This window comes from Sus scrofa, chromosome 12, assembly GCF_000003025.6.
Source record: "Sus scrofa isolate TJ Tabasco breed Duroc chromosome 12, Sscrofa11.1, whole genome shotgun sequence".
NCBI classification, from domain to species: domain Eukaryota; kingdom Metazoa; phylum Chordata; class Mammalia; order Artiodactyla; family Suidae; genus Sus; species Sus scrofa.
In genome coordinates, this window is record NC_010454.4 from 48,836,123 (window position 1) to 48,854,649 (window position 18,527).

At 53.2% G+C, this 18,527-nt stretch overlaps 1 protein-coding gene across 19 annotated transcripts in view; it reads left to right on the top strand.

The window, feature by feature from the left end:
• Window positions 1–18,527, top strand: part of RAP1GAP2 (RAP1 GTPase activating protein 2) — a 211,284-nt gene that overhangs the window by 29,289 nt on the left and 163,468 nt on the right. For 6 of the 19 annotated variants that reach the window (XM_021067635.1, XM_021067652.1, XM_021067642.1 and 3 more), the window contains one exon: window positions 5,111–5,146. In XM_021067635.1, coding sequence (XP_020923294.1) covers window positions 5,111–5,146 — 36 coding nt within the window. Of the gene's footprint in view, window positions 1–818; window positions 973–4,473; window positions 4,638–4,737; window positions 4,757–5,110; window positions 5,147–12,756; window positions 13,310–13,329; window positions 14,230–18,527 lie in introns of those variants that run through there. The other 13 variants (XR_002337315.1, XM_021067629.1, XM_021067631.1 and 10 more) reach the window with 7 other exon arrangements.

Below are 18,527 nucleotides of genomic sequence, written 5' to 3' on the forward strand. Positions count from 1 at the left end.
TGGTTCTCGTGGGAAAGAGACGCACACACAGCTCAGCAGGAGCAAGACACATCTGTTTAGACGCTCAAGGGGTCTGAGCAGCACAGAGCTGGGCCTGGGTCTGTGCCTGTGTCTGCGAGGGCACTTTGTAAGCATGTGTGTGATTTGAGCGTGAGCTTAGATGTGTGCACGTGTATGTTGATGTGTGCATGTTTGTACAGGGAATTGTATGTGTATGAGGTATACACGCGGGTGTGTGTTAACATCTGCGTGAACCTGTGTGTGTGTGCACTGCCCCTGCACGTGTGTGCTCATGTGTACCTGTAGGTCCTGTACATACATATGTGCACGTGTGCGTGTGCCCCTGTGCCCACATGGGTGCATGTAGAGTTTTGTTCTCATGCACATGAGTTGGGGGGGGTGCTGGTTTATCTCGCACAAGATGAGCCATGATGGGGTGGGAAGGCCAAGGTCCCACCTCTGGCAGCCCCGGGGAGTTGCGTGGAGGCACCAGTCTGCGGGGCTCCGTGAGCCTTCCAGCCAGATCTCCCCCCCACCCCCTCCCCAGCCCCCAGGCACAATCGTGGGAATCCTCCGGCCTCCTTGAGTTCCGGAAAGCCCAGGCTGTGTGGGGCAGAGGTGCCACCTTGGGCTGTGGTGCAATCTGCTGGCCGAGCCCCTTCCGGAGCTGTGGGTTCCTCTGGGTGTGGGGAAGCTGCCCTCTGCGACCGCCCCTGCCTGTCTTGGTGCGTCCTGAGGGACAGGACACACCTCCCACCCCGCAGCCTCACCCACAGGAAGCCCGGTTGGGGGGCAGGCAAAGGGGGAGGTGCCATGCTAGGCGCCCCGCCCTACGCCTGTGGCCATCAACCCCGCTCCACCAAGGCTGCAGCCGTCGTGCCAACAGCCCCGGGGGAAATCTCTAGACGCGGGTCCTGAGGCCACAACCATGTTTGGCAGGAAGCGCAGCGTCTCCTTTGGGGGCTTCGGATGGTGGGTGACAGATGGGAGCCGGTGCAGGGGTGGGAGCGAGCCTGGCTGTGAAGCCTGGCGGAGCCTGTGGCCGCCGGTGCAGGGGGCTCGGAGGTTGTGCCTGAGACCTGGTTAGGGGCCGGGAGGGACCTTTCAGACGCCTGAGCGGGATGGAGGTGGGGGATCCTGAGGGGCATCCGACACCAAGCTTTCCTCACTGTCCCCTGGGTACAGTCTTCTAGGGAACCCAGAGGTCAGAGCCGGAGCCAGTATGAGTGCGACTTGCGCGTCCTGTGTTGCTGTGTATGTGTATGTGCATCTGGGATGATTGTGAACGTGTGGGTGTCTGAGGCTGTCTGTGTAGGCGTGCACGTCTGTGCAACCAGGTGTGAGTTGTGTGCCTGGCTGGGTGGGTATGCCTATGTGGGTGACCACGTTTGTGCCCTGCGTTTCTGAGCAGGTGCTGGTCTGCCCCTCGGGGCTTCGGTACCTGTGTGTGCTCTTGTTGGCGCGTGTGAGTTTTGCTCCTCTCACGTCGTGGCAGGGAGAGTCTGGGGCCTGCTGGGCCTTTGAATGGCCCCTTCTCCGCAGGCGTGAGCTGTGAGAGGAGGGGACAGACCAGTCTCCATCGGTTCCTCCCCGCCTCCCTCTACGGCCAATCCCGGCTCTTCCGGAGCCTGCGCTGCTGGGTCTGTGCTCCAGCTTCTTGTCTGACCTTCCGGGCCACTTTTTGCCACTACGCTCCTGTCTGGGGCAAGGAGGGGCCCTTGACTCCTCGTGGGGCCTGGGATGGGGGGGGGGAACTGAGGTCAAAGGCTTGTCTTTGGTGACCAGCTGCTTGCAGCTCCTCCTCAGCTGGGGAGCGGGATCTAGTGGTTTTCATTATCGGTTTCCTTTCAGCCTCTGGGCCTGGGCCATGGTCAAAGGAGAGGTTCCTATGGCTGGGGGGAGGGTGGCCTGGGCCGACCTGGTGTGGAAGCTGGGAGGCCAGCGAGGGGGTATAAGAGGTGAGGGAAATAGGGAGGGAGCACAGGGGCTGCAAGACAAGTGCTCGGGCCTCTGGCGTGTGACCTGCTCCCACGCGTGCGCAGATTTTTGATCTCTTTCCCCTTCTTTGAAAGCACTTTGCCAACCTTCCTTGGGCAGGAAGGGGTTATGGGTGCTCCATGTCTGGCAGATGGAGCAAGTGAAGATGAGATGATGCCAGCCCAGTGCCTGCTCGGGGGCCCTCCCCAATGCCCCGGTCAAGGGGCCGCTGTCCTGAGGGTGGGGTCCAGCCTTCTTCCAGGTCAGGGATGGGCATGTGAGACTGGCCTGGGCTTCTTGCAGGGCAGCCTTCAGGCGGTGAGTTGCTGTCCTCCGAGGTGCAGCTTTCTCTGGAAGGCATAGAGCAGGCAGAGGGCTTGTGCTTGGCTCCTTGTGTGTGTTCAGTAGATGCCTGTGGAATGATGAAGTGAGGTGTTTTCCCCATGACAGGCCTTTGGTTGGGGGCACATTGAGTGGAAGGCCTGGCAGGGCTTCCTGATGGGTGCTGGAGGGTTGAGGTGGGTATCACGTGGGTTTGGCTGTCAGCCAGGAGGGGATATTGCAGTTGATTGAAGGCTAAATTACAGGTTCCTGGAGCCTGGTCCACTCCAGACAGTGAAAAGAATCTTGGAGGTGGTATTTTCTTTCTTTTTTTTTTTTTAAGGGCCACACCTGCGGCATCCGGAGGTTCCCAGGCTAGGGATCGAACAGAGTTGTAGCCACAGGCCTACACCATAGCCACAGCAATGTCAGATCCGAGCCGCGTCTGCGACCTACGCCACAGCTCACAGCAACGCCAGATCCATAACCCACTGAGCGAGGCCAGGGATCCATAACCCACTGAGCGAGGCCAGGGATCGAACCCACTCACGGTTCCTAGTCGGATTCGTTTCCACTGCGCCACGAGGGGAACTCCAGGGGTGATATTTTCAAAGCTCCACTGGGTGCCAGGGTGGATGTCCACTAGCCTCAGGGTGGACAAGGTATGCGGGTGAATGGGGTGGAGTGGGGGCGGGACGAGAGAGAAGCTGGCAGGGAGAGCCTGGGGACCCTGGTTTCCTGAAAGGGAAAAAGCCCAATGTCACAGCGCTGCCCTATCTCCTCCATCTCAGCCCTGCCAGGCTGTACACCCCGCCCTTGGGGGCCACACCCCAGCGTGGGAACCCTGTTGACTGAATAGGTGTGGATGTGGGTGCCGGGACTGGGGCTGCCGTGACCCAGAGTATGACCCAGAGTGTCGGCAGTGGTGTGGTGGTCAGGGGAGCGGGTGCTGCGCCGTGAACCTGGGTTAAGGTGCTGCTACACCTCTGCTCTTTGAGCAACCTGGACAGGACACTTCCTCAGTTTCCCTGTGTGTGGGAATTTCTGCCTTAACCACAACATAGGAATGTGGTAAGAATTAAAAAAAAAAAAAAAAAAAAAGAAAAAAAAAAAAGGAGTTCCTTTCATGGTGCAGTGGTTAACATATCCGACAAGGAACCATGAGGTTGCAGGTTCAATCCCTGGCCTCGCTCAGTGGGTTAAGGATCCGGTGTTGCTGTGAGCTGTGGTGTAGGTCACAGACGTGGCTCGGATCCCGTGTTGCTGTGGCTCTGGTGTAGGCCGGTGGCTACAGCTCTGATTAAACCCCTAGCCTGGGAACCTCCACATGCCATGTGAGCGGCCCTAGAAAAGGCAAAAAGACAAAAGAAAAAAAAAAAAAGATTACCTGAGAAAATAGAAAATGTAAGGGCTTATGGTTAGGGGTTCCAGTTGGGGTGCTCCGGGATACAGGTGTCACAGCAGAATGCAGGGGCCTGCCTTGGGGGTCCACCTTCCTCCCATATGGTGGGTTGAATGGGGAAGGAGAAGGGTTTGCATTCCAGAGAGGGTTTGGAGCCATTGAGACCCCCAGGGAACTCATGGAAACCCCAAGGAAGGGCCCCCCCCATTCCCTGGGAGGCACGGTTGGGGAACGGGGGGGGACGAAGCTGGGAGGAGGGACCTGGACCAGGAGCCTCGGGTGTGGCTTGTTTTGTTATTGGGAACTGAGATCAGAGGATGCTGGGAGTTCACTCAGAGTGAAAAGATCCCACTGGCCCCCAGCTCAAGGGCTTGGTGCTAACTTGTGATTGTTGGGAGAGCTTCACATCCTCGTCGTCGTGTGACCCTAACACTGCTCCCCTCCCCTCGCTGGCCCTGGTAGTCGAGTGTGCGGGGAGCTTGTGGCAGGGCTGAGCTGCTGGACAGAGGTGGCTCTAAGAGCTTTGCAGGATTTCAGACATGCTGGAAGTGGTGGTGATTTTGGCAACATTGATGGTGATGGTGACACTGGTGTTTGTGACCCTAAACAAGAGGAGACACAGACGGTGGGACTCTCGCCTACCTTTCTGTCTCTGGGGAGAGCAAGGGGCCTGTTTTATGAGCCATAAGGGCTGGCATATGCCGAGGGTAAAAATAGAAGCCGAGCGGCACTGCCTTGTCTTGCAGCGAGGGTGGGTGCAGGCTGGGGTGGAGGAGCTGGCTGCCAGGATGGTCTGCTGCAAACGTGATCTTGCCTGCTCTGAGCTCCTGTGCCTGATAGAGCCTACCTCCCGTGCACCCTGGAGCCTGCTGTTAGCTTCTGTCCCAGGAGTGGCTTCTTCCTCCTTGGAGGGACCGGCAGCTCCCAGAGCAGAAAGGTCCCTGGTGCTGGAGGGGGTGGCATCTTTCTAAAGCAGAAGCCCAGGACGTATCCATGCATTGGCTGTCCAGCTGCCAGTGGCCCGTGAGGCTGCATTGCAGGGTCCTCTTGTGGAGTGTGGGTAATAGAGGGAAAGAAATACAAAGTTCTTAAGATCCCTGGGTCTGGAGTCAGATATCAGGATCCAGACTGGGCCAGTGATTTTCTTCTCCTGAGCCTGTGTCCGAATCTCCAAAGAGGGAGAATACCAGGACCTGTCTCATGGGGTTCTGAGTGGCTCCAGCCCTCCCAGAGCGCCCAGTCCTCCCTTCGTGGGCTGAAGGAGAACTTCCTCCTGAAAAAGTGTCGCCCCCCGGCAGGACCCTGTGGGGCTGGTGGTCTGGGCTGGCTTCGGGACCTGTCCCCAGCAGGGGCTAGGTGGGAGCCTTCAGCCCCCCGCACTGATGGAAGCCCTTGCTTTTCTCTCGGCAGGATCGACAAGACCATGCTGGCGAGCCTGAAGGTCAAGTAAGTAGCCACTTCCTGTTGTGTAAAGGTCACAGGTAACAGCTGACGGAGCTCTGCTGGGGGAGCTCCGGGTTGTGGGCTGTTGCATTTGCTAGGTACCCAGTTCAGGGGCTTCAAGGTTGAAGGAGGCTGGACTCGGCTCTTGATTTCTGAAGTGTGCGGGGAGCGGCAGATGTGGGGAAGGAAGCAGCAGGCACCAGCATGACGTGTGTATAGCGGTGCGACTTTCAGGTCCCAGCTCAGGGGTGTAAGAAAGATAGTTGTATTTCCCATCATTTTAAGTTTTATATGGCGCCTCGGTCCCATCAGGCTGTCTTTCTAAGATTCCTATCTACCTGGAAAATTGTGCCCCACAGTTCTAGGAGCTGACAAAGCACCTGTGTGTGTGTGTGTGTGGTCAGTTGGCCACTGAGTCATCTGTTACCAGACACCTGTCATCCTGATCAGCCTGGCCCTGGGGCTCTCTGAGAATTTTGGCACCAGATTCAGGGTCTGAGCATTGCCTGCCTCGGTTTACCATGTGTCTGCTCATCGGTCTGGGGAGCCTTGAGCAGGTGCCCTTCTGTCCTAGAACCTCCGATGGCTCTTCTCTCACCACCTCCATTCCTTTTCCCTTCCTGTTTCTGGTTAAACTATTTCATCTGCATCGGGATCCTCTTTCCCCCTTGAGACTTAACGAATGTCAGCTCGCATCTGCATCCCGCCCTTGGGCAGTGGGCGCTGACCAACAACCTTCTCCAACTGAGGGACTTGGAAAGGAGGGGCAGTTCTAGGAGGGAAACGCAGCATTGGTCTCTAGCTCAAAATATTATCCTGCCTTATGGGAATTAGCTTGTGCGTGAAAAATTCCTCTACTGAGTGTCCCCCTTCAGAGGCAGCCCTTCCTGCTTGTTGCTCCTGCCTCTCAGCTGAAAGGTTTTCCAGGATGGCCTCCCTCTATCGTGCCATTTAGTTGTCAGCACTGACCAGGCATCTTCTGGGTACAGGTCCCTGGACCGAGCACAGCCATGCTTGAGAGTTGGCACAGAAGGGGGTCAAAACAAGAAAGCTTCCCACTCTGGTTTGTTTTGCTAAGAAGGGTGAGGATGGGCAGTGACGGACAGCAAACTGTCCCTGCCTCCTTAGAACTTTTAGTCTCTCTGTGGAGTTGATGCCAGGGATGCAGTGGGAGCAGTCTTGGAAGACTTCCAGTAGGAGGTGGCTTCTAAAGCAGCTCTTAAAGATGGGGTGGGACAATGGGTGCACCCGTGGCTGTGCTGGTTGGCATGGGGTGTGCTTCAGCGCAGCCTGGCATTTAGGGCAAGACACTTTTGGGCAAGACACTTCACTTCTCTGGACTTCAGTTTCTGTATCCTTTGTCCAGTGGACACAACAACGTCTGGCCTTCCTAGAGCTTCCTGTCTGCATGTTGAATGAGATGCTAGACATGAAGCTGAGTTGCTAATGGGTGTAGAGTGGTAGGAGTTGGGGTTTTTGGTGCTATTTTGGATATCTAGTTCAATTGCACAAGGGTTTATTGAAGGCCTCTTTGCTTTAACAATAAAGATGATACCTGTCACCCAGAAGGAAATTAGTTATAAGGTGGAGTGAAGCATTGGGGGCATAGGCCAGTGTTGAGATTAGGACCCCAGTGGGGTCTCTGGGCCCCCAGGGGACCGTCTGAGGGCTCAGGCCTTGGGGAGGTAGTGTTAAGAGGGTTGTTTGGGATGGCTCGTAGGGCCATGTTCTTGCTTGTACTTGGTTAAAAGTCTTTGGATTGTAAGAAACAGAAGATGAAATTTATGTTAAAAATCCCGGGGGATATCAGGGAACCCGAGGGGAGGAGGTGAAGCATGAGCTCAGGAGGGTCGAACAGGAGTTGGAAACCCATCCCCATCAAAATCCCAGCAGGCTTCGTTGCCAAAATTGATAAATTGATCTTAAAATTCTCATGGAAATTCAAAGGATAATCTTGAAGAATAAAGTTGGAGGACTATACTTCTTGATTTAAAATTTGCTATCAAGGGAGGGTTATCAGGAGAGCTTGGTACTAGCATAGGACTGACTTATAAATCAATAGAATAGGAGTTCCCAGCGTGGCACAGCGGAAACGAATCTGATTAGGAACCATGAGGTTACAGGTTCCATCCCTGGCCTCACTCAGTGGGTTAAGGATCCAGCATTGCCGTGAGCTGTGGTGTAGGTTGCAGATGCAGCTCGGATCCCGCGTTGCTGTGGCTCTGGCTAGGCCGGCAGCTGTAGCTCCTATTGGACCCCTAGCCTGGGAACCTCCATGTGCTACGGGTGTGGCCCTAAAAAAAAAGACACAAGACAAAAAATAAATAAATACAATAAATAGATAAATAAATAATAAATAAATAAATGGAATAGAATTCGGAGTCTAGAAATAAACCCTGTCGTTTGTGGTCAATTGATTTTCAATGAGTGTCATGATGAGTCAATGGAGAAAAATAGAGTTTTAGCAAATGGTGCTGAACAATTGATTTCCACATGCAAGAGAATGAAATTGAATCCCTTTCTCACATATATACAAAAATTAACTCAAAGTGCACTCAAAGACCTAAATGCAAGAGCCAAAAATTATAAAACTCCTAGAAGAAAACAGAGATGAAAATCTTTGTGATCTCAAATAAGGCAGGGGTTTCTTCGATATGACATTGACAGGATAAGCAAGAACAACAAATTGATAACCTAAACTTTATCAAAATTAAAAACTGCTAGAATTCCTTGGTGGCCCAGCAGTTAAGAATTTAGCATTGTTGGTGCTGTAATGCAGGTTTGATCCCTGGCCTGGGAACTTCCACATGCCTTGGGTGTGGCCAAAAATAAAAATTTTAAAGCCCTTATGTTACAAAGGACATCAGAAAGAAAGTAAAAAGGAAACCCACAGAAGAGGAGAAAGTATTCTCAAATCACATATCTGACGAGGGACACATATCTAAAATATGTAAAGAATGCTATCAATTCACTAATATGAAGACAAAAACACGATTTTTTTTTTTTCCCACTGTACAGCAAGGGGGTCAGGTTATCCTTGCATGTATACATTACAATTACATTTTTCCCCCAGCCTTTCTTCTGTTGCAACATGAGTATCTAGACATAGTTCTCAATGCTATTCAGCAGGATCTCCTTGTAAATCTATTCTAGGTTGTGTCTGAGAAGCCCAAGCTCCCGATCCCTCCCACTCCCTCCCCCTCCCATCAGGCAGCCACAAGTCTCTTCTCCAAGTCCATGATTTTCTTTTCTGAGGAGATGTTCATTTGTGCTGGATATTAGATTCCAGTTATAAGTGATATCATATGGTATTTGCCTTTGTCTTTCTGGCTCATTTCACTCAGGATGAGAATCTCTAGTTCCATCCATGTTGCTGCAAATGGCATTATGTCATCCTTTTTTATGGCTGAGTAGTATTCCATTGTGTATATATACCACATCTTCTGAATCCAATCATCTGTCGATGGACATTTGGGTTGTTTCCATGTCCTGGCTATTGTGAATAGTGCTGCAATGAACATGCGGGTGCATGTGTCTCTCTTAAGTAGAGTTTTGTCCGGATAGATGCCCAAGAGTGGGATTGCGGGGTCATATGGAAGTTCTATGTATAGATTTCTAAGGTATCTCCAAACTGTTCTCCATAGTGGCTGTACCAGTTTACATTCCCACCACAGTGCAGGAGGGTTCCTTTTCTCCACAGCCCCTCCAGCACTTGTTATTTGTGGATTTATTAATGATGGCCATTCTGACTGGTGTGAGGTGGTATCTCATGGTAGTTTTGATTCGCATTTCTCTTATAATCAGCGATGTTGAGCATTTTTTCATGTGTTTGTTGGCCATCTGTATATCTTCTTTGGAGAAATGTCTATTCAGGTCTTTTGCCCATTTTTCCATTGATTGATTGGTTTTTTTTGCTGTTGAGTTGTATAAGTTGCTTATATATTCTAGAGATTAAGCCCTTGTCAGTTGCATCATTTGAAACTCTTTTCTCCCATTCTGTAAGTTGTCTTTTTGTTTTCTTTTGGGTTTCCTTTGCTGTGCAAAAGCTTTTCAGTTTGATGAGGTCCCATGGGTTTATTTTTGCTCTAATTTCTAGTGCTTTGGGAGACTGACCTGAGAAAATATTCATGATGTTGATGTCAGAGGGTGAAAAACACGATTTAAAAAATGAGCAGAGGGGAGTTCCTGTTGTGGCTCTGTGGGTTAAGATCCCGACATGGTGTCCATGAGGATGTGGGTTTGATCCCTGGCCTCTCTCAGTGGGTTAAGGATCTGGGATTGCTGTAAGCAGTGGTGTAGGTCATAGATGTGTCTTGGATCCCACATTGCTGTGGCCGGTGTGTAGGCTTGCAGCTGCAGCTCCGATTCGAGCTCTAGCCCCAGGAACTTCCATATGCCACAGGTGTGGCCATAAAAAGAAAAAAAAATGAGTAAAGGATCTGAATAGACATTTTTTCCAAAGAAGATATATAAATGGCCAATAAGGGAGTTCCCGTTGAGGCACAGCAGAAACAAGTCTGAATAGGAACCATGAGGTTGTGGCTTCAATCCCTGGCTATGCTCAGTGGGTTAAGGATCCGGCGTTGCTGTGAGCTGTGGTGTAGGTCGGCAGCTGTCGCTCTGATTCGACCCCTAGCCTGGGAACTTCCATATGCTGCAAGGGCGGCTCTAAAAAGCAAAGCAAAACAAAACAAAGCAAAAAACAGATAATCACAAGTGGTGATGAGGATGTAGTGAAATTGGAAGCCTTACACACTGCTGGTGGAATGTAATATGGTGCAGCTGCTTTGGAAAACAATTTGACAGTTTCTTCAGCATGTGAGGTTCCCAGGCTAGGGGGCCAACTGGAGCTGTAGCCGCCGGCCTACGCCAGAGCCATAGCAACACGGGATCCGAGCCGAGTCTGCGACCTACACCACAGCTCACAGCAACGCTGGATCCCTAACCCACTGAGCGAGGCCAGGGATCGAACCTGCAACCTCATGGTTCTTAGTCGGATTCGTTTCCACTGAGCCACAATGGGAACTCCCAATTTGGCAGTTTCTTAAAAGGCTAAACATAGAGTTACCATATGACCAGTAATTCCAATCATAATAAGTATATATTCAAGAGAAGTGTAAGCATGTGTCCATACAGAAACTGGCATGCGAATGTTCATAGTACATTATTAATAATAGCCCCAAATGGAAATAATGCGAATGTCCATCAACAGATGAATGGATAAATCAATGCAGCAAACCATACAATGGAATATTATTTACACCTAAAAAAGGGATGAAGTCCTGATTCATGCTACAGTGCAGATGAACCTTGAAAACATTATAAGTGAAAGTCAGACACGGAAAACCACATATTGTATGATTCCATTTATCTGAAACATCTAGAATAAGCAGATCAATAGAACCAGAAAATAGATGACTGGTTTCCGAGCCCTGGAGAGGTTGTTGGGAGAATAAAGGAGTGAATGCAGGAGTTCCCATCGTGGCGCAGCAGAAACGAATCCGACTAGGAACCATGAGGTTTCAGGTTTGATCCCTGGCCTCACTCAGTGGGTTACAGATCTGGCGTTGCCCTGAGCTGTGGTGTAGGTCACAGACATGGCTCGGATCCTTTTTCTTTTTTTTTGGTCTCGCTTGTGGCATGCAGAAATTCCCGGGGCAGAGATTGAACCTGGGCCATGGTAGCGCCCTGAGCCACAGCAGCGACCACGCTGGATCCTTAACCTGAGGCACCACCAGGGAACGTCCTGTGCTCAGTTGTCATCACACACTTACTCTGAGATTTCACAACAATCTCGAGAAGCAGCTACCACCCTTCTCAGCATTTTACAGAAGAGAGGGATGCTCGGGAAGGGCGTTTTGTCAAGGTCGTCAGTGAGGAGGCCATCCAGGTGGGATGTGAATCCTGATGCAAATGGAGAGTCTGGTGCTTTGGCCCCAGAATGCTCCTCTGCCTCCATAACCCTGGGGGAGGCCCAGGTTGAGAGAGGTCTGTGAAGGATGACCCTGAGAGGCAAGGGATGCAGGGGGCCTGAAGCCACACAGGAACACCAGAGAGGGGTGGCGGTGGCAGCACATGCAGGAGAAAGTGTTGGGAGGTGCAGGTTATAGTCCCACACTAACCAATGGGCAAATCGTTAACCTCTCCGAGCCTGTTTCCCTGTCCTTAAATGGGAGGGTTGGGCTGGTGTCCAGCCTGTTTTCTTCCAGCTTTGATGTTCTGGGAGTTTGCCCTTGTGCATTTTGTCTTTTCCTGTGTCTCTCAGGACCTTGATCATCATAGGTGCTTGCTGTTGAATAAGCGAATGCATGAATGAATGAATGAATGTGGGATAAGTCTGTGTCTGCAGTAGTTGAACCGTAGTCAGCTGGACGCCTGCAGAGGCGACGCCAGGTTGGCAGGGCCAGGTGTTTGCTCATGCAGGTCCTTGAAGCACATCCAGAGGGGAGGATCCTCAGATTCTTTCTCCGCTCTTTTTTTGGCGGCCCCTTGCCCTCCCTCTCAGAGACCCCTGCTTCTCTGCTAAAGAAAGAGGAGTGTGTGTATGTGTCTGCCGCACGGGCTGGTGAGCCATGCTCCAACCGTCTGAGATGACTGCTGTGCACAGACACACACCTGGGGTGGTTTGGTGCAGCCTGTCTCCACTGCTGGGGCCACAGCATCATGTACAGTCCTGATGACCGGGTGAGTCTAGAACCCACTACCCTGTAGGGAAAAGAATCCATCCTTTTATTTACTTATTTGTATTATGCATTTATATATTTATATGTATTATGTATTTATTTATTTATTTTGGTTTTTAGGGCTGCACCTGCAGCATATGGAGGTTCCTAGGCTAGGGAGTCAAATCAGAGCTGTAGCCGCCGGCCTAAGACACAGGCACAGCAACTCGGGATCTGAGCCACTTCTGTGACCTACCCCACAGCTCACAGCAATGTCAGATCCTTAACCCACTGAGCGAGGCCAGGGATTGAACCCACGTCTTCATGGATATGAGTCGGGTTCGTTACTGCTGAGCTATGATGGGAACCCTGTAATAGCTTTTTTTAACACATCAGTTGGCGGCCACTGATGAATTATCAGTTCATTTCCCCATCTTTGACCACTGGGTCTTTGTTTACTGTGTGTTACAGGAATCCTTGGGGCACCACAAAGATTTGCTAGAACCATCTGGGGCTGCCACAACTCAGTCAGCTTTTTTCCCCGCACACCTAAGGCATCTGAGTTGGCTGAGGTTGATAAGGACAGGGGGAGCTTGCTGTTTTGGTGGGTGAGAAGGTTGTATGCATTCAGCTTCCATTTACTGGGCATCCATATTCCAAGTCCAGTGCTAGGCCCTGGGTTGGTGGGAAAGCAAAGATGAAAAAGATACAATCTTGGTGTTCCCGTTGTGGCTCAGTGGTTAATGAATCCGACTAGGAACCATGAGGTTGTGGCTTCGATCCCTGGCCTTGCTGAGTGGGTCAGGGATCTGGCGTTGCCATGAGCTGTGGTTTAGGTCACAGACACGGCTCGGATCCGCGTTGCTGTGGCTCTGGTGTAGGCCGGCGGCTACAGCTCCGATTCGACCCCTAGCCTGGGAACCTCCATATGCCGCGGGAGCGGCCCTAGAAAATGGCAAAGACAGGAAAAAAAAAAAAAAGACACAATCTCTGCTCATGAAAGTGTGCAGTCCCGTAGGGAGATGGGCAGATGTTCCAGTTGCAATGGACTATGACAAGTGCTAACAGAGGTGTCCTCAGAGGGGATGGAGGAAGGCTTTCTGGAGACGTGGTGGTGCCTCGGCCATCTCCAAGGGGGGGCGAGGTCCGCCTGGATTGCAGGCAGCAGTGGCGCAAGGCAGCGAGGTGTGGATGGAGTGGGCTGGGGGGACCTGGGTGTGGTTATTACAGAAGCCAGATCACCAGGTGGGAATGTGGGGTCAGGCTGGGCCACGTCCAGGAGTGTGGGAGGGCTGTGTGGAGGGCTGGGCTTCCCTCTCTGGGTGACAGGGAGCCACGGAAAGGCTCTAAGGCAGGGGAGTAGTGTGGCCAGATTTGAGTCTGCAGGTCCCTCCGGCTGCTATCTGCTGACTCATTGGAGCTGTTGGAGGCCCGAACAGTGGGGCTGGGGAGCATAGACGGATTGGAGAGCTCTCCAGGAGGTGGATTCCCTAGCTTGGAGCTGGTATGATGTGGCAGGTGAAGGCCAGGGAGGGGTCAAGGTGAAGACTCAAGTTTCTGGGTGAGCCCTTGAGTGGATATTGGTCCTATGTCCAGAGATAGGGGGTTTGGGCAGCACAGGCTAGAGAGAGAGAGAGTAAGGCTCTGACTTCTGCTCCCTCCTCCCTCCCCTCTCCCATATGGCCGGCTTGGGCCTCAGCTTTTATACCTACCCTGTCCCCCTAGAAGGGCACAGAGGAGAGAAGCAGCATCTTGAGGGGTCCTGGAGCTGGTCTGCAGCCGGGGAAGCAGGCTGGGCAGCTCCCTCTCCCTGGCCTTGCATGCAGAGTGGGTGGTGGTCCTGTGCTCTGGCCCCTTCCCCCAGCTCCAGGTGTGTGGCAGGTGAGTGCCAGGTGAGCACAAGCTGTTGCTGCTGCTCTTGTAACCGGCAGCTGGCCATACCTGGTGTTCAGGGAACCCACTTCCAGACACGTTCCCGATGGAGCCAAGGGCAACGTCCCTCTTTCTGTCCCACGTATCAGCCCTGGTTCATTGATTTCTTTAGGCTGGTCCCCAAGCCTGAGAACAGTGCTGGCGTGTGTAGGTGTGTGTGGGCGTGTGTGCATGCTTGCCCGTGCAGGTGGACATGAGCTTTGAGGGCCCATGTGGGTGATTGTGTGGTGCCTTTTTTGGCTTTAGCGAGTTCCTATGGTAACCACGAACATGTCTGTTTTGGGATCCGGAGTCGTGGGGTGTGAGTGGCTACAGGGAGAAGCAAGGCGGGCGGGTGCTTTGCTGGTATTTGGGCTGTGGCCTGATTTCATTGCCAGGCACTGGGGAAGCACCTGGAGGTGCCATTTGCCAGGCAGCACGGTCTGCACACCCCAGGGACTCCTTGCTCCTGACCTTCACCTGGCCGGTCCTCACCATGCCCAGGAAGCCCTGGTGAGTTCCTGTTCTCATTTCCTGATGGACACGCAGCTCCCTGGGTCTCAAGCAGGTCTGGTGTATCTGGGGATGGGCAGCAGGAAGCTGGCTGGCAGCTCTGGCCAGTAGGTACTGGGCCTTGGGGCTCTTCTGACATGGGTGCGGGATGGTGGGCAGGAGAGGCTCTGCTTGTTCCTGGGGTCCATCGGGGTGTTTTCCATGTGTCTAGTGAGATGAATGGTGCTGGTTGAGCCTGTAGGACAGGCTTCCCTTGGGGAGCAAGGGCAGGGATACAGGGGAGCAAAATCCAGGTGGGGCAGCCTGTGGCCTGCCAGCTCAGGTCCAACTCTCCCTGGGGGGCCTCCTTGCCCCATTCAGCTCCCTGAAAGTTCTTGTGGATCCCTGGGGCCCTGGTCATGCCCTTGAGCTTCTTCAGAGGCCTGCTGACCTGGTCTGGATGCGGAGACCAAGGTTCCACGGGGAGGAGGCCAGAGGGCTCTGCTTGGCTCATGGGAGCTGGATTTGGCCAAGCTCCCATGGGCTTTGGGGAGAGGCTCTGACTCCCCAGGCTGTGCATCCTTTGTGCTCCTGTCCACACACTGTGGACCTTTGGGTGTGTTAGGACCCCTGCATCCCCTTGGAGAAGCTGATGGACAGGTTCCCAGGAAGGACTCAGGGGGTGTCTGGAGTTGGGGGCTGCTTGCTCCTTATTGCCTTTCTCCTGCTGGTTCCTCTGGGGCTGGGAGCTGGGAGTGGGGACAGGGGTGTCAGAAGGAGATGTCACTGGCCCCCTGGTTTGCGCTGGGAGGAACCAGCTGCTCCCCCCCTTAGGGGGTCCTGGGTGAGGCTATGTTGGGATGTGGGCTGGGTGGCAGGTATTGCTGGGGCTGGCTGGGGACTGAGGTCCTGGTGATGGGAAAGGAGAGAAAGGAAGTGGACGTTCTATGCTTTTTCCAGACCCTCTTGGCCTTCGCTCTCTGGAAGGCTGAGTCCAGAGCTTAATCCTCAGCACCTTTTCTTAGAAGCATTGGAAAAGGGAGAGAGAAGCCTTCAGGAAAGACCCCCTGATCTCTGGAGTCTTTGAATCTTAGGGCTTGAAATAAAAAAGTTAAATTAGCCCCTCTGTGAATCCTTTGGGCCCCTAAGACTAGTCTCCTGGCCTGAGCTTGGTTACCTCCAATGACAGGGAGCTCATTACCTTGTAAAAGATGCTTATTCTACTGCTTACAGCTCTGGTTGTTTAAAGCTATTATTTTCATCTGGAATCTCTGTAACTGCCACTGTTTGGTCCCTCATCTCCTAAACAAGGCTAATGTTTCTGCTTTCTCCGAGAGCCCCCTCAGACTTTGGAAGGCGGCTCCTTTTCCCTGCGCCTTCTCTTCCTCTGGTGGGTCATCCCTGGCCTCTTTGGCTGTGTTTGGGATTTCTCACTGCTTGGGCTGATCTTTGTTGGAAGTGTTCAGATTTTGTAGGCTTCATTCAAATCCTGGCCAGACTGGCCTGGGTAGCCTGGCATGTCCTGAAGGACGTGACGATGGACAGTGAGAGGTCATGGGCTTCAGCATCCTTATTTGCACATCAGTACACTGAGACCCCAAGTGGGGGTGCGCTGAACTTGAGATGGCTCAGCTCGAAGGTGGTGGGTGCAGGACCAGACGTGAGAGCTTGGCTCTTGGCCTCTCTGCAGAGCCTATCTCCCTTTCTGCTTCCTGATCCACTGTTCCACCTTCCCACTTTCTGATTTAGGATCTCGTCTCTTCTTTCTGAAGACAGACTGGGTGCCTGCAGGGCCAAATACAGGCATCGGGGGAAGGGGGGGTCTGGGGGCACCGGTGAGCACACAGCTCTGCCCTTCAGGAAGGCTGCCTGTCTCCTCAGATCTCCCACGTTACAGGAGAAGCTGGAAATCTGGAGTTTTAGGCAAAATCTTGACAACTTGCTCAAGAATTAAAAAAACAAAGCCATCTATGACCCATCCTGCAGGCCAGATTTACCCCCACCTGTGCGCTTCTTCTGTTCCAGGTGTGTCGGCTTTCCAGGTCCGAGTTCCCCTCTCCCTGTGGCTGACTCCGGGGTCCCTTCTCCCCACGCCACCCCTTCCCCGGTGCTCTCGGCTGCCTTCAGCTGCTGACTGGTCATTTCCTGCTCTGGCCCCAGACCAGACTCATTCTCAATTAACCTCTTCTCTCTTTCAAATCCTGTTCTTTGTCACTGGGTCGTGCAGCCCCTGAGTCAAGAGGGTTGGTCCTCTCCCGCCCTCCTCCTGGTCAGGCCGGTATCTCCTGCCCAGACAGAGACAAAGGCTGTCTAATTAACCTCCTCCTCGGGGCTCGGCCAGCTCTGACTAATTCATCATCCCCACGGCCATCTCTAACTGCGCCATGGAGGCCCGGAGCCGTGGCACCAATGATTGACCTTGTTCATGCTTGTCCCTGGGACCCTGGTAGGGGCTGGGCAGTCTTGGGTTGCATTTCCTCTTCCGTGACTTCTCTTCCTGGCATTAGCACCCCTAAATGTCCTTGGTCCACAGCAGATAGTCGGAGCCTTCCGTGCCCCCAACCAAAGCACTGGTTCCCAAGCTTTTCTGCACTTTGGTGTCACCTGAGAGGCTTAAAAAATATCCTCGGAGTTCCCGTTGTGGCGCAGCTGAAACACATCTGACTGGGAACCATGAGGTTGTGGGTTTGATCCCTGGCTTCACCCAGTGGGTGAAGGATCCAGCGTTGCCATGAGCTGTAGTGTAGGTTGCAGACGCGGCTCGGATCTGGCATTGCTGTGGCTGTGGTGTAGGCCGGCAGCTGTAGCTCCGATTAAACCCCTTAACCCTCCGTATGCCACAGGTGCAGCCCTAAAAAGAAAAAAAAAAAGAAAAAGAAAAAATATATTCTCATGCCCAGGTTGCACAATTCCAGACTTGGAAATCAGTGTCTGGGGTGGGATCCAGCACCAGGACTTTCTGAAGATCCCCGGGTGGTTTCAATGTGCAGCAAAATTTGCCTCCCCCTGCCCCGCATCCCGAGGAGCAAGTGAGTGTGATAATACTCAGTGGTTCAGGTGGGGCTGGGTGTGAAGGTGGGTTGCAGGTGGGCGAGTCTCTCTAGGCTAGGGTTTTTGCTCAGCATTTGCGGCTGAAAAACACTGTTGTGGGGGCCTCTCTGGTGCCCTGAAGGATGCTGAGCTGCATCTTTCACCTCTGGGTGTGAGATGCTAGCACCCTACCCCCTAGTAGTGACAATCCACAACGCCTCCAGGCATTACTGAGTTTCTGGGGCAGGGGTCTCGGTGCTCCTCCCCAACCCCACTGAGAAACGGCTCCCAGCCCAGCCAGGTCCACCTCTACAGCATTCCAAAAAGGAGCAGAGGAGAACGCTACCAGCCGGCGAATCCCATCTGAATGGTTCATTCGTGGGCTTTGGAGTCAGGCAGCTTATGACTCCATTTCGATTCCACTCACTGGGTGACCTTGGGCAAATTATTTAACTTCTCTGTGCCTCGGTACATTTCTAGGTTTTGTTTTTGTTTTTTCCCCCTCACCGCTGTCCCTCCTCCTGACCTTTAGATACAGCCAGATGCTGTGCCTTGCTGTTCTCTGTCGCTGTTCTGTGTGCTGCCCCTCCCATCCCCCTCCCCCGGGCGTGAAAGGCCTTTACTTCCTCCCCCTGCATCAGCACCATCCCCCAGCCTCCCAGGACCCGCTTAGATGCTGCTTCCTCCATGCACACTGCTTTCCCTTTGAGAACAAAATGCTCCCTTCCTTGTGCTCCTGGAGCAGCTGGAACCTCAAGGGTCACCTTTAGCTCCCTCTGCCCCACGGTGGTCCTGTGGTTTCTGACTGTGCCCCTCTCCCCTGGAGGGCTGAGGCTGTAGGAGCCCCTCGGGTGCCCCGCCCGGCTCTGTCGCTGTTTGTTGTCCAGGTGAGGCGGCCGACCCCTCCCTGCCTCGGGCTGAGCTGTGAACCGGGCACGTTACCGCATTGTCATCCTCCACCCTGGCCCCCGGCTCATTCTGAGAGGGTGGAGTGGGCGGAAATCCGTGCCTGGCAAGCCACAAAGCCACATAACTGAATTTTGGAGCCCTGCCCTGGGGTGTGTGTGACACCAGCCATTACCTCTTTTCTTGGTTGCCATGTCCCTGGCAGATGCCATCTGGAATTGAGGAGCTTTAAACCCCAGACTTTCCCAGGCCCCTTTCTGGGCCAAGGAGCAGCCCCTTCCCCACCCTGCCATACCCTATCCCACCCTGTCCCCCACTTCAATCTAGTGGACCCGTGGTTGTCAGTGGGCAGTGCAGACCCACCGTGGGGACTCTGCTTCCTC